The sequence below is a fragment of the Argiope bruennichi genome, chromosome 3 (genome assembly GCF_947563725.1).
Source record: "Argiope bruennichi chromosome 3, qqArgBrue1.1, whole genome shotgun sequence".
Classification (NCBI taxonomy): Eukaryota; Metazoa; Arthropoda; class Arachnida; order Araneae; family Araneidae; genus Argiope; species Argiope bruennichi.
In genome coordinates, this window is record NC_079153.1 from 70,103,809 (window position 1) to 70,120,037 (window position 16,229).

Sequence of the window (16,229 nt, forward strand, 5' to 3'; positions counted from 1 at the left end):
TTTGGCTTCAGAAGAAATGCGTCCAAACTACTTTTTCGCATGATCAATTCGGCAAAAAATGCTAGATTCATGCCAAAGATCTCTATTTCGTAACCATTGTTCGCCAATGTCATACTGAGTATTTGTTTGGTCCACAAGATTCATAATTGTTTGTGGGTAGCATGGGAAGATAAAACCTTTTTTTGGCAATATGTTTGTTGATTCGTGAACACGACAACTCAAAAACATTTTAAGCCAGAAAAAGGAAATTTGGTGTGCGGATTTACGACCAAATTTGTAGATTTCTATTAATTTTGAACGAAATCCAATCACAGAAAATTTGGCTGACTGGTTATTCAAGTGTAAATGAACTTGATAATTGCAAAGTGCAAAGAGGCAGATAGATGAAAATTTGTTACACAGATTTGGCATCTAAAATTTGAATTCTTATCAAATTTTGAACCAGATCTTCCAAAGAATTGACCATCTGTCGGTCTGTACTTTCGCATGCACGTAAATGTTATCACTTAATGACTTAAATCAATGAAATTCGGTTTACTATCTTATGTTTATACTTGTAGTTCTATGTCAAATTTGGCTTCAGAAGAAATGCGTCCAAACTACTTTTTCGCATGATCAATTCGGCAAAAAATGCTAGATTCATGCCAAAGATCTCTATTTCGTAACCATTGTTCGCCAATGTCATACTGAGTATTTGTTTGGTCCACAAGATTCATAATTGTTTGTGGGTAGCATGGGAAGATAAAACCTTTTTTTGGCAATATGTTTGTTGATTCGTGAACACGACAACTCAAAAACATTTTAAGCCAGAAAAAGGAAATTTGGTGTGCGGATTTACGACCAAATTTGTAGATTTCTATTAATTTTGAACGAAATCCAATCACAGAAAATTTGGCTGACTGGTTATTCAAGTGTAAATGAACTTGATAATTGCAAAGTGCAAAGAGGCAGATAGATGAAAATTTGTTACACAGATTTGGCATCTAAAATTTGAATTCTTATCAAATTTTGAACCAGATCTTCCAAAGAATTGACCATCTGTCGGTCTGTACTTTCGCAGTTGATTTAAATCTAACTACATGAAAACGAAAATATTTGAAAATATATTAAGAATAAATAATGGTAAGAATAAAGCAATTAAATCCGAATAAATTCAGATAAAATAAAAACAACAAATTACTTTTATATATTTCCTCTTCCAATATAAGAATACCATTCTTTATCTTTGTTCATTAATATCTTATTCAAAACTATATAGATCTATTGATAAATATAGTTTACCGTTATTTAACATTAATAAAAATGCTTGAATATATATATACAGTTCTGCTAATTTTAAAGTAAAAGGTTTACAAGGTTGTCCTACCCATGATTAGATTTAGTATGCGTAAAGCTGGTATATTCGCGAATCTTCAGAAGTTCGAATTTGAGAACTTCAGATTACAAACAAAATTGTCCCTTGGTCACAGCATCAAAAATGCATTGGCCATTAAATATCGTTTATTCTTGTTTACATATGGAGAAAAAAATGTATATTAATATGCGAAATATTTGAACTAAAAGATTTTCCCAACTTAATTTATAAAAGATAAATGTCTTATTAATGTCAAAAATGACAAAATTATTCTCACGGTTCATTTATATAGTCATATCAATGATTTGTTGGATCCAAAGACTTTTAAAAATTTAATATTCTCTAAAATATTATTTCTAATTGCTAAAACTGGATAAAATGAAAAATGAAAAATTATTTTCCTGCGGATCTTTATTAGCCTTCACATTTAAAAACTATCATTTCCTGATTTTCTTGTTAATAAAATGAAGCTATAGAAAATGTTCTGGTAGTTAATTCTTTGCAACACCATAAAAAATTACTTATGATTTCCAAAGTATATGTCTAAAAAAGTCTATAGCTGGAATAATTTTTAATTCTCTACTATATTCAAAACGAAAAGACTTGAATCGATGAGATTTTTATAAGCGTTAAACAAACTTGCATTTTAATTTTTTTTTTAAGTTTTTTTACAGTCTATGTTTAAAGAAACAAAACTGAACTGTATGCAAATGTTATTATTTTAAAAAAATGCTTTAGTAATATACTTGTGGATACATTTTAATCAAATTCGTCTTTTAAACGTACGAGTAATCTGGAATTGAGCATAAAACATATTCCCAAGCAAAATATAATAAGTTAATAATATAAGTTCCCTTTTGCAAATTTGTCTTGCATCGGTGTGTAAAACACACACACGCATAATTTGCTCAATAATTTATTTGGAAAGGATAAAAATCAAATTCACAATACAAAACCTCATCATTTCTTCTTTCTCTGTGTTTTAACTTTCACAAACGATTAGGCTTCGGAATGTATAACTTTATTTTTCTTTTCTTTTAAATTTCTCATGGAAATTTTTCGTAACGATAACATATAAAGTTGTTGGATGACAAATTTGTATTTTTCCTTTGCAATGTTTTCACATGGGTAAAATAACATACTTATTTTGTGGCTGTATAATATTCTTGGGATAATTCCCAAGGTTGGTAAATATCCCACAGAAACCGAACATTTCAATCATGTGTTTCTCATTTGCTGTCGTTGATGATAAGCATGAGTGATCCCGAGAGCTGTCGACCGTGCGTCGAGAGGAATAGTAAAAAAAGAAATTTATTCTGCAATTTATTAGGATTGTCTTATCTAATTTCTTCTGGTGCATTTTAAATATCAATTACTGATATAAATTGCAGTTTGTTGGAAAAAAATACTTTTAAATAAACATTATATAAATATATTTTCATATATACACGACTGAGAGCGATAGTAATGTTATGCAAATTATTAAAAAATTTCTACTGAAATTTAATTTCTATGAAAATGTATTGTTTTGTCAACTTACGTAGATTAGACAAGAAATTTCGTATTTAAAAATTTTAGTTATACTTACCGAGATATATTAAATTCAAGAATTCTATAGGGTATTTGTTTTATTTTAATATTTTCTCCGGTATTTATGAGGTTCTTATACACTTGCAAGATAGTTGTATGTGTGAGATAATTCATTTACTTCGTATTACTACACCAATAAATCTTTCAGCAATTAATTGTTGGCAATTTGAGTTTTTTTTTTTTTTTTTTTGTCTCTTTTTGTAAAAATTTTTATTATCTTGCATTGAAATTTTTTAGAATTTCTAATCTTTCTAATACTTTTTATCCATAACTCTCAGAACAAGGATTTAATATTCTTAAAAATGTATTTAATTATATCGAATTTGTTAGGAAAAATATGTAAAATTTCAAAATAAGAAACGAATAAAATTGATTTTCAGCCTCCAAGAGTTTAAATAAAATTGTTTACTAAATTTGCTTGAATTTTTATATTAATAAGAGAAAAACAAATATTTTTCTATACTAACTGAATAATAAAAAGTGAAGAAATTCACAGATTTTACAGATTTAAATTTATTTTCTTTGAGATAACTAAAAAAAAGTTGAAAATTGGGATTAATTGAAAAAAAAGTAGAAAATGATTGAAGTTGTTGGGGCAGCTCGCATATTTTGAATGGAAGAATAGCCGAAATTTTATAAACACCTATTAAATATACAAGCTGTTAACGTACAGATTTATAAAATTTTAGCTGATAGTTACATATATACATTATGATGCAGTTAAAGAATGGGGAAAAAACCTATAGTTATAAAATTACTAGTTCTGAAATATTAATAAAACAAGGATAAACGCTAGTCTAGATGTCCAATTCAGTCTAGTCTTTTAGGAAGAATACACACGCACACACACGCACACACACACACACACACACACACACACACACACACACACACACACACACACACACACACACACACACACACACACACACACACACACACACACACACACACATATATATAGTTCTCAGATTTTTGGAAAGAATTTGATGTATATAATCACAAAAATAAATGGATATTTTGCATAAAATATGATTTTATAATAGATGAATTCAATTTAGTATATACTTATAATAATTAGTATTCAATTTACAATACTTATTCTATACAATTGAGTCCTTACACCAAATATATCACTTGAAAAGCATACTAAGATGGATGGGCATTCAATTATTCAAATGTCACGGTTAAATTACAACAAAAAATTATTCAATTCGAAAACTTTTACGAATAGTCTGTTGAATTTATTTAGATTAGGTTAGGGTAAAATGACTATATTAGTATTAATTGTTGATTAGTATCATTAAAATTACACTTAGATTGAAAAAAAACCTACTAAAATTAATTGTTTTACATTATTTTCCTATCATATTGCCCATTATATATTGATAAGACAAGTAATTTGATTTTTTTAATCTTTAGTTTCAGATTACCATTTTAAGATATATACTATATATAATACCGTGTACCACCTCTTCGTTATTCTACAAATATTTTCTCTATAATATATATCCCACTAAAGACAAAGGAGTGCCACCAAAGAATTCTAACTACCTGGAGCGATTACTAACGCCAAATTTTACAGCATTAATCCTTGTTCATCGAGTAAGCCTGAGGCAATAAGTAACGGTACTAAATTTGCTTACTCTCTCCATCTGTTCTGTGAGGGCAAGAAGTTGAAGGTCAATACTGCACCGCTGAACCATACCGATAGAACAATGGATGTTTTTAATGAGTGTGCGGCTTTAACAATGATGGCAAGCGACGCGTGCGAAACGCGCGACCCAAAGCCCACACCTACTATACAAGTGTCATTAATTGATGCCTAAGAACAATTGGAATTCTTTTTTCTTACCGGTAAGATTCCAATTCTCTGCGGCTAAATTATCCTTCTAGTTGGGAATAAAATTCAGGAAATGCGACAGTTTATATTCCAATAGAACTTGTCCGTACCGAGATTTGGTTGTCTTAAAAGAAAGAAATGACGTTACCTTTTGGGGGGAGAGAGTTTGTGCGTGTGAATTCAGCAATGGTTCAGGACAACACGCGATATCCATGTACTGTGTTACAAACCTGGGGGGTTTTGATAGTAAAAGATGTAATCAGGATTGATTGATTGATTTTGAACTTGAACCGGCCTTTGTTTTGCCGTACACGTTTCTTGATGTCAGCGCTGAGGGACAGATGAAAGAAATATTTGACTCCGTGTAGTATGATAATTGGTGAGCTTAGACAGTGGAATGATGTATAGTAGCTATTTCCGAAATACATTTTAGAATTGCACAAAACGATTCTCTTCTTTATGCATTGTTTGATTATAACTGAGGTTAAATAAGTTTCTCATATTGAATGATGAATGAGTTCAAAAAAAGTTTGAATAATCCATCTATAGACGGTGACTTAAAGATTAATGCTGACAATTATAATAAGCAAATAATAATATAATAAGTTCTCTTTTGCAAGTTTGTCTTACATCGGTGTGTAAAACACACATACGCATACGTTATTTATGAAGTATTATAATTATATATATAATTTAAATATAATTATATTATATTTAAATTTTTAATAAAATTATTTTTTCGTAAAGGTATAATTTTTATTGTATGTTCATGATTATGATACTTTATATCCTAGAAAAAATGATATGTAATCATGTTTTCACATCTCTTTTAGGCATTTTAGATTGCCCTCGCCATTATTTTTTAACTAAAGTATTTTTCTAACTTTTTCTGATGGAGGAAGTTTTTTAAAATTAATTTTTGATGAGCATTCTAATAACAGCATAGTCTTAATTCCTGCTGCTGATTTTTTTTATTATCCTGGATTGTGGGCTCAGTACCTTGGCTGTAAAGTAGATTCGATTGTGATGTATATTTTACATTTACAGGAATTGGTGATTTTCTTTTTAACGTGTCTTTTCAATTTTTTGTCAAGGAAATTTCCTTACCGCGTGTAGCAATCATATGATTTATTTACGAAGTATAAATTTTTAAAAACTTTTAACTTCGTTTTTCATTTCTATAAATGTGAAATTTTGAAATATTTTTTTTTTATTTCTCTCATTTATTAAAATTTTAAAGCTTTGTTACTTGTGTACTCTTGATGACAAGTCTATATTTTAATATTTCCGAAACGCACATCAGTTAATCAATTAATAAAACCAAATTTTGTTTCGATGCATGTGGTGCCATCTAGTAATGACTTAAAGAAAAATTTAATCCAAATTTCCGTAAAATTGATAATAATGAATTACCAATTAACTAAAAAGTTAAAACTAAATAAAAAAAATTTAAAAAAAATCGTTTTTTTTAAATGTTAAAACAAAACAAAAATGAAATTTTTTTTTAATGTACTAACAAATAAAATATTTAAAAAAACAATTTTATTCATATATTAATAATTATGTTAAATATTCAATTTCACATACTCTTGTACACCATTTTCTTTAGTTAAATTAAAGCTTTAAAAATCAATTAGAGCAAACTTGACTAAAAAGTTTTCGTTGTCCACGAAATGCTTATTGACATGCTCAAACTTTTCCACATTCGATTTCAAATTATTTTGAAACACTCTTAGATCATCTCATTATCATTCATGTCACACAAGAAGCATAATTTTCAAACAGAAACATTTCATCTTTATGAAAAGAATTTATGAATATTAGACGCTCCGGATTTTTAATAGCTTCACTAATAACATGCACATTATAAATTACAGACGAAGTTCTTGCCTTTATAAAATAAGTGAAACGACTAATTTCTCTCATAATAAACTTCACTGTGAGTTCTTTTATCGTCTTTAAACATTTCAGTATTAAAATAATTGCAAGGCAATTACCAAGAAAAACAAAAGGTCATGCTTAGATGTGAGTGGCGATACAGCCGTATTCAAATTGCGACATATTCACGTGTCCATTGTCTAATATTTTTTAACAGATTGTCTGATTAACCTTGAATTGTTCAACCACCCTTTTAGTTTTTCCCTCCATTATTGGCTACATGTAATTCTACGCTAACTAAGACATTGGATTCTTTATATTTCCTTGTAGGAATTGCGCAATAAAATTCAGTAGAAATCTAGAGACAACTTTACTTCTCATTTGGCTCTATTAAACAATGCTTATTGAATGTATAAGGTCTTGTAAATAACTTTCTTTGTCCAACTTTAACGTCACTTCACATCACGATTGGGACAAAGTCATATTTGGAAAAACCTAGTTGGACATATATATTTTAATGAATTTTTCTGATCGAAACATCACAATATTTGATTTTGTTTTATTTTTATAGAACTAGCTGGTTTACAAATTTACGGCATTTTTTTAGGTTACTAATGCAGCTGTTAATTAGAAAATAATTATTTGTTGAACGATTAAGAACAAATGATTGAAGATGAAATAATATGAAAGTAAATTACCTCAAAATACCCGAAATACCTCAAAAATAATATCCCGTATGGAAAAGAAAGCTTAAGAAACAATCAGCTTTAGGTTTAATGAATTATGTAAGATCAGTGAGTTAAATTTTGAAACTTTTATTACATTTTGAAATAAAAAAATAATAAAGTTATTGTTTATATTTTTGAAAATATTAATATTAAAAGAAACACAGGATAAAATGCCAAATCAGCCATTTAAAGTTAAAAGGAAGAAATAAAAGCAATTTGTGATGATTGTGTCAATCAGTCAAGTTAAAGTACAAAAATAATTTATTTAAATAACCGTAATCCAATTCACACTTTTTCTTTCATGTTGTTTATTTGATTATGCATTTGGGATTATATTTATATTTATATTACTTCAAATCTTATTTTATTTATTAATTTTTTATTATTTTTTCGAATAATAATTTAGTTTATTCCCACTGCTATAATATCCTAAATTAATAATTTTCCAGATGTTTTTATTCTAATTTTGTTTAAAAACAAAACATAAAGTAGAATAATGTGATTTCAAGGAAAGAGGTAATTGATCTGTCTTCCATCCTCTAAAATTGTTTCTTTTAAAATCCGCATTTACGTATTTATTTTGCTTTTGTTTATTTTATATCCCTTAACGAATATTTAACGATCTTTATAATCATCAAGAAGTTATAAACTATTCCCTCTGATATTAAAAACAATAGGTTTGTCTTTTATTGTAGAATTATCCATTGTTGAACTGTTTATAAAAAGTGTTGAAATTTTCGGAAAATTACAAAATGAATAATTTTGTAATACTATTCAAACTTGAATTTAATATGAATCTTTTCAATAACAAAACGTAATTTTGTATTCTGAATTAGTGTATAATTTTTTTTTTAATTTCATTTTTTCAAAATCTTTTTTAAAATTTGCTTCTAGAACGAGAATACCGATGCTTAGGAAGTTGGGAAGAAGACGGCGTCCTTTTCACTTACACTCAAAGAAGGGACATGGAGGGATTCCAATGTTTCGTAAGTATATGCGATGCTACATATTTAATGGCTATTATTTTTAATTCTCCCAAATTCTATTTTCGAAAGGATATAAATTTTGAGCTGGATCCCACGATTTTTTTCTTTATTTTCTGCATTATTATAATGTTACTCTGGTATCAGTCATAATATAAATCTGTAAAAATGATTATTTTACCTTATAAATTAAATTAGAAAACGAATAAAAATGTGTTCCTCTTCCAATACTATCAACTGTAACTGTCACTAACTTAATCTTGGTCTGCCCCACGACGACCCGCATACCCGAAAGGGTGTAAGACCTTCAAGGTCGTCGGGGAGAGTCCTATTAGTTATTTTTTTGAAAGGCTTACAATCATCGGCAGAATATGGGCGGTAATTAAGAGTACATATTATATTTCGCTTAACTAAAATAAAATATTTAAATTAAATTGTAAACAATCCAATTCTGAAGTCAAGAGATTTAAATTGAAAATGACATAGAGAAAGCAGTAACATACATAAACATCAAAATAATATCACAATGTCCAAAGGACTGAAGATATAGTATACTGTAAAACAAGATCAAACAAATTACAAGTATCTAAAACACAAAGTGAAACCAATTTATAAAGTGAGTAATAAATGTATAATATAAATACTAAATAAAAATATAACGGCATGACTGAGACATAAAAATACACCACTAGAAAGGTAAATAACATAACTTGGCTTTTATATCCGTAGATATATTTATTTTTTAAAATGGGCTAATATTTACTGTTATGATATGTGAGTTTACCAATAAAGATTCTCTTTTTTTATGTTCTAATTCTATAAGAGACGAGACATTTCAATTATCTTTTTTCATTGCAGTCTGGAAAGGTGCTTCGAAATGGAGAAGAGGCTTTTATCAAAGAAGCGGGCGACAGTTGCATTCGAGGGGAAGATCCTCTGATTTATGGAATGAAAATTATCAAGCAATGTAAGTTTCTACTTTTTTTGTTATTTCACTTTGTGGGGTTCTTTAAGGGGTTCAGTAAAAAGTCACAATTAGTGTAACAGTTATTTATTTAGCCGTTACGTTACACGCAGACAATTTGCAATCAAAATTTTGAATAAATTTAAGATATAAGTAAGAGCACGGATCAAAGCATGCAGTGCATACCGCCGCAAGATCTGAACTCCATCATAGAATCACAAAGCTTCAGAGGAAAGAAGAAGCTGTCTCTGACGTCATCATAGTCAGTTACGGTTAGCATTACAGAGTGGCTGCAATTTCATATTTATTTGCATTAAATGTGAAATAATTCGTAATCATAATGTAATTTATTCAAACATGTATGCTAATTAATTGAAAGGCAATTTTGCATAATATTTAAAACCTATATTTCCTCAGTGATGGAGATTTATCTACAGAAACACTATTTAAATCTCAGATTAAAATTGGAAACTTGCGAATTTTTTCTGATATTATTGATAATTTATTTTCACAGTTGAGAAAGAAGCTAAAAAATAAAATATATAAATTTTAATATACTTCTTCTTTAGGTCTATTATGAAAGGGGGAAATAATCATACACAGCATACAGTTTTCTAAGAAAATAATATCTATATTTTTTCGAGATATGTTGTCTCGAGATAGACATAACACTTAATTAACATAATTAATAAACACGACATAATTAATAAACGTAATAATGTCTTTATTTAAGAAAGGAAATAATAAAATATATTTTATTGTAAATGATCTTTAAAAAATCCTTTTGAATGAGCAATGTTTTTGTTTTGCATTTATAGCATTCCGAATAAATAAACTGTTGACATAAAACTATCGTTTCATGATTTCTCTTAAAGAAAAAGAAACGCATTTATTCTGATACAATATTAGAACCGAATTTAAAAATATGGAATAAAAACGTTTTGACAGTACATTCGGTTATGTAAATAACTTGATCCATTACGGTGGTCGTTGAATCGTGGCAGTACTAAATATGACTAAATAAATCATTCATTTTTCATTATCTATAAACAATGAATGACAGCATTCTCATCCTTTGAGTATCTATTTTAAATAATGAAGGATAGGAAAACCGGCAAAATAGCGAGCCGAATGTTGAAGAGATTCACGATGTCACTCAACCATGCTTTTGTAATAAAAGAGTGGATATACTTGGTAGAAACTCATCAAGTCAGTGGTAGATGATTTGGGTAGATAAAATCATTTTTGCGGTTTTCAGTCGTTTAATTGCCGAATAGCTAAATTGCTATTGTTATTTATCGCATAATGTATCGCGACAACACTTCCCAGTGATTGCGTAGTGGGTTTTTTCTAATTTTTTTTCAATCTTATGATTCATGACCTTCGTAGCAAACTTCGGAATGCCACCACTAAGTTGAGTATTATACAAGAAACATAGTAATGGCTTACATTTGTGGTAAAATATTTAGTAATGAAATAGAACAATCGTGATCGAGAATCTTTTTACCTGCATTTTCGAAATATTTGAGTGGAATGAAGACAGGAAACAAATCCCGATTTTTCTTCAAGAATTATTTAGTTAACCTTCAATTTTTGCAGTCCAATTAATTACCTGTTTATGTTATGTTTTTTTTTCTCGCAGTGTAATTTAAATGCACATATAAAATATGCTCAACTGAAGAGTTCTGTTCTGATCGCAACGAATTAATGTATTTGCCGATATATGCACAACATAAAATGGTGACCCCTCCCCCCGTGTTCCCACATCTAATAAAAGATCACTTTGCAATGAAGGCCAAAAATGTGATATCCAGTTTCTTTTCTGGTGAAAAAAGGTATTTTCTTATCGATTTATTTGAAACAGAGACAAACAATATACTATTAACCGGTAATATAATATTTTGTTAACTTGAATATGCCATAAAAAACAAGTTCTGAAACAATCTGTAAAAGGTAAAGTTCTGCTATGGAATAGCTTAAGCCACACATGACCAAGAATATTTTCGACAGTCAAGTAAAATTTCTATAAGACATCAATATCCAATCGAATATAATACCAATATTCAATTCTATAGGCCACCGATATCCAACATCCTTCCAGCACCAATACTTCCCTATGGGATTCTTGTATCTTCGATTTCTTAAAAAAGCTTTTGAAACGTGAATGGCTTTTTGAAACGTTGAAATGTGAAAAAGAAGCACAGAACATAATGAAATGCTTGCGCCCTCAGCAATTCAAGAATTTCGTCCATATGGAAGAGACATTTAATTCGATGTATCAGTAGTAATGGAAATTATGTACAGTGTCTAAACTATAAATGAACTGTTATTGAAATATTTTTTTAGAATTTGCCCTAAATCGTTTGGATACCCCTTCTGAATCATTCTTTCAGAAAATTTTTATTATTATTCAGAAAAAGGAAATAATACATCGGGAAGTATTTTTGGAATCAGCCCTCCTGTATTAATTGGGAAAAGAGCAAATTAAACAGATATAAAGCCTTCTGTATTAGAAGAAAGTAAAGAAAGCACATCCCAATTACAAATAACATTAAAATATTGATTGTCATAGCTAAAAAAAATTTTTTTTTTCTCCTTTTAGCATCTTGCCCTCAACTAGCACCAGCTAACTTCGTACCCATGAGACCGCCGTGGAAGCCTATGACGTACGCTCCACCACCTCTCCCAACTGGTGTACCTAAACTTCCCAATCGTCCATCACCATCAAGAGATCCTTACTGGTACCATACTGCAACAGAGCAGCCAACAACGAAACCTTGGAAACCTATCACAGGTTAGTTATAATACCTGGCATTGCTCAAAATTTAAATACTTATATGCATAATATTTTAAAGTAAAAACTAATTTTGTATTAATTATTATTATCTTTTTTTTATACCATACCACTTCTATTTGTCTTCTTGTTATTCTTTCTTTGTACCATTTGAACACTAGTAGTCGCTTGGAAATGAAAGAGAAGATTATGTATTATTAGTTCTTTTTATATTTTTAGATGATGATTAACTATTTTTAACATATTGAAGTTTTTATACTTTAGTTTTTCATATTAATTTTTTTTTTTTTGTATTTTGTATGAAACTTGTGAATAAATTCTATCTATATATGGAGAGAATTAATGAATATATATATATATATATATTATATGTGTGCATAAATTTCATTAAGAATTTAAATTCCTATCATAAAAAGGTTTTAAAACCATGTAATTTGGGGAACTTTTTAAAATTATCATCTGTGGTGAAAAATGCTATAAAATAATCAGAAAAATAGGGACGTTAGAATAACCAGATTAAACTAAAAAACCAGATATTGAAGTCTCATTGAAGGAAAATAATTGCTTGTTTTTTTTTTCTGGTTCTTTTTCTTTCTCCTTCTTTCTTTATTTCAAAGTGGGTCATTTAAGAAATGTTCTAATACTTCGCTATGTATTATTTTAAATATTATTTTCGATTTCATTCTATATTATATAATCTCTTAAACGTTATATATATTTTTGTAAACCTTCCCCGATGTTTCATTTGTTCCTTATGTTCTTCTGTAGGTAGATCTATAGAGATTTAAATAAATGAATAATAAGAGAGGGAAGTTGTGTTACATCTATATTTATTACATTTTCAATAAGATCCATTTGCAGAATTAAGGAATTGTTTAACTCATCACATTTTTTTTTCTTCTTGTCCTTAGGTCGACCCCGTCCTAATCCAGCGAGTGCCTCAAGCAGACCACATCACAGTTACATTCTACAATGTGTTCTCAGCATACTTCTTCTACTTTTCGCCTTTTCTCATCGATGAGCTGGAGAACTATTTTTATAAAGTGTCTTCAAAAAAAAAATATGAAATTCAAAGAGCTTGATTTTAGCTGGACTAAATCCAAGTTCGATTTGTATGTTCACTGTGAGATTACAAATTGAAATGCAATGACGCACCCCTTGGAAGAGATTTACAAAGAAGTAGTGTTATCTTCACTTTATGGACACAAATTGTAAATACTGAACTTTTAAAAACTCGTTCAATGTTTCAAATTTACATTTGAAATATATTTTATTGCAACAGAGATCTATATAAGATATAAATGATGGACTTTTCCGAGCCAGAATCTTACCTCAAAGACTGAAAAGAAATGTGACAGAACTTCCAATCACTCCGTGTGATTCAGACATAAAAAAGTTGTTTTGATGTGAGGTGATGACGCTATATGAAATCATTGCAAACCAAATGGATCATTTATTTTTTGGCTTTTTGTGGTAGATGAAATTGGTTCATATTCATTCAGTACTAGCATAGGACAGAAATGCTGATAATCATTATCAGAATAATGTTTATAATATGCATTGATTTTTACGCAATGCTTTTCTATTTCCTTGTAATAAATATTATTTTGAATTTGTTACAAAATTTGCCATGGTGCAACTGTAATCAGTGACAGTTTAAAATGACAGGGTAAGGAAAGCTTCACAATGTATTATTACGCTTAGTCAAAATAGTTCTTGATATAACCTTCACGGATTGAAATAAAAATAAAATAGTAGCCAAATTTTAATTATGATAATCGGTTAGAATATCTGATGAAGATTTATATTTAAAAATTCTAAAAATAAGGTGTATGAAGACCCTTTTTCTTTTACTACAAAACAAATAGAAGCACGTGATTCGTTGATTATTATATATTGTCCGCAAGTATTGTAACTGATTACAAAGAATATTTCCATTTGAGTCAAAATTCTTTTTCTTATCAAAAACGATTCATTTTATTTTAGATTAAGTTTATAGATATAAAAAGAAGAAATATAATAATTTTTTTGTTCAAATTTGAGATACCTATGAAATAATATATGATTTCTAAAATATAGAGCTTCTTAAGTTGTGCATAATGATTTCCTAAAACGATATTAGCTAGGACGATATTTAAATCATGTTGTCCTTTTCTAGATTTCGCAATAGAAAGAAATTAAATACTGCTGATTTTAAGATCTCTATTAAAATTTTATGAAATATTATTACAAACATTTTATTTATTCATTAATAATTTATGTTTCATTTTGGTATTTCACCATTCTACTTTTGAAATTGAAGCAAAATTTTCTTGATAAAGGCAATTACAAAAGATTTTCAACTTCAAAGTATCGCAAAAGTAAAACATTGAAGCATCATAACCATAACCGGCTACTCTGACCCGCCCGAAGGCACACGGAAAAAACTGAATGATCGGACCACAACAACAGCAATACTGACAGGAACTAGTTGAGTCCTAAGGGCCCTCACCGGCCACGGTACAACCCATACCGTGGGAAGTACATCTCGTCATCGATAGGAGGTAGCCAGTCCCCACCATTTCTGTACCTACCAGAAACGAGACCAGGGTAACGAGAACCACCCACCATGCCGTAAACTTCTCATCCTCATTTTTGAAGTGCCACCCCCCCCACCTCGGTGGAAGTAAAACATTTAAGAAGTCCTGAAATAATTTATCTAGAAGCTAATTGAAAAAAAAAATAATTTGCACAAATATTTTGATCCTGAGATAATTCAGTCCACTAAAGCAATTGATGAAGAGTGCTTTGTACAAATATTTTAGTCTTGAAGTAATACATTGTGAAATCAGCTGATGAAAAATGTTTTACACAAATATTTTAACACTATATAGTAATCTATTGGAAAATAAACTAACGAAAAACTTTTAGTCATATTTTAGCCTTAAGGTAATCCATTGTAAAATTAACAGAAGAAAGATGTTTTTTCAAACATTTTAGCCTCTGATGTTACCGGACAGAAAATCAACAGGAGATAAATATTTTGCACAAATATTTTAATGCTGGATAATGATTTGGGATATCAACCGAGACAAAATGTTTTACACATATATTTTGTGAAAATGTGAAACTTTCAATTTTTATTTTGTAATGCTATTATTTTGTTGCTGATGCGAACTTGCTGATAAAATTAGATAAAACATTTAGTGATTTTTTTAATTATAGATGTGTAAATAAGATATTTTATTTTAAACCTTAGAACTTTCAATCCTATAGATATTTCTATAAGTCAGCAAGCGACCAAAGATTTCTTCCGAACTGCTTATTATTTAGCACTGTGTTCTGGTGTGTCTCTTATTTATTTTGAAATATATATGATATCGTGGAAATTGTGTGATTGAATATAGAACAAAACTAGTCGTCACATTTTGGCGATTTTTAATCACTTTTTATGATAAATATCAATGAAATGGATGTTGTAACACAGGATGTTACTCTCCTGATAACCGCGCAATGTACAAGAGAACAAACGTGTTTGTGTTAGAATTAAACGCAATTACTTTGTATAAACTGTGTATTAATTACATGTTAGTAGTATCAGTAAATTGTACATACTCCATTTGATATATTGTTTCTAGAACACACGTCTACTTAACATTGCTAATTGTTTTGTAAATAACTGTGACGCTGTGGGTGCTATTCTTTCTGTAACTGCATTTGATATTTTGTAGATATTTCAGAAGAAATTATACAAATGAATTGATATTTATAATGGTAAGATTTAGAAAGAGTACGAAACATCTAACTGAAAGACTAATTTCTCTTTAGAATCTATATATTTTCTAGTCTCATAACTCATCTTTATTGAAAATAAATTAATAGTCACTGGATTTGTAAAAATAATATAAACTTTCAAGATTATAAAGAAATTATTTCCTTTTAAAGTTATTTTTCTTAATCAAATTATGCAACGAATATAATGATTTCAATAAATGCTTTTTAATTCAATTAATTCAATAAATTTAATTCAATGAATGTAATTAAATTAATTCAATAAATTTAATTCAATGAATGTAATTAAATTAATTCAATAAATTTAATTCAATTTATTCAATA

The 16,229-nt window shown here is 28.7% G+C and overlaps 1 protein-coding gene across 1 annotated transcript in view; it reads left to right on the forward strand.

The window, feature by feature from the left end:
* The window catches only part of LOC129964062 (uncharacterized), a 69,833-nt gene extending 53,837 nt beyond the window's left edge, over positions 1 to 15,996 (forward strand). The window contains exons 12-15 of the mRNA XM_056078735.1: positions 8,288 to 8,379; positions 9,235 to 9,343; positions 11,943 to 12,134; positions 13,046 to 15,996. Of these exons, the coding sequence (XP_055934710.1) occupies positions 8,288 to 8,379; positions 9,235 to 9,343; positions 11,943 to 12,134; positions 13,046 to 13,155 (503 nt within the window). The 3' untranslated portion in view covers positions 13,156 to 15,996. The remainder of the gene's footprint in view (positions 1 to 8,287; positions 8,380 to 9,234; positions 9,344 to 11,942; positions 12,135 to 13,045) is intronic.
* Positions 15,997 to 16,229: the final 233 nt, after the last annotated feature.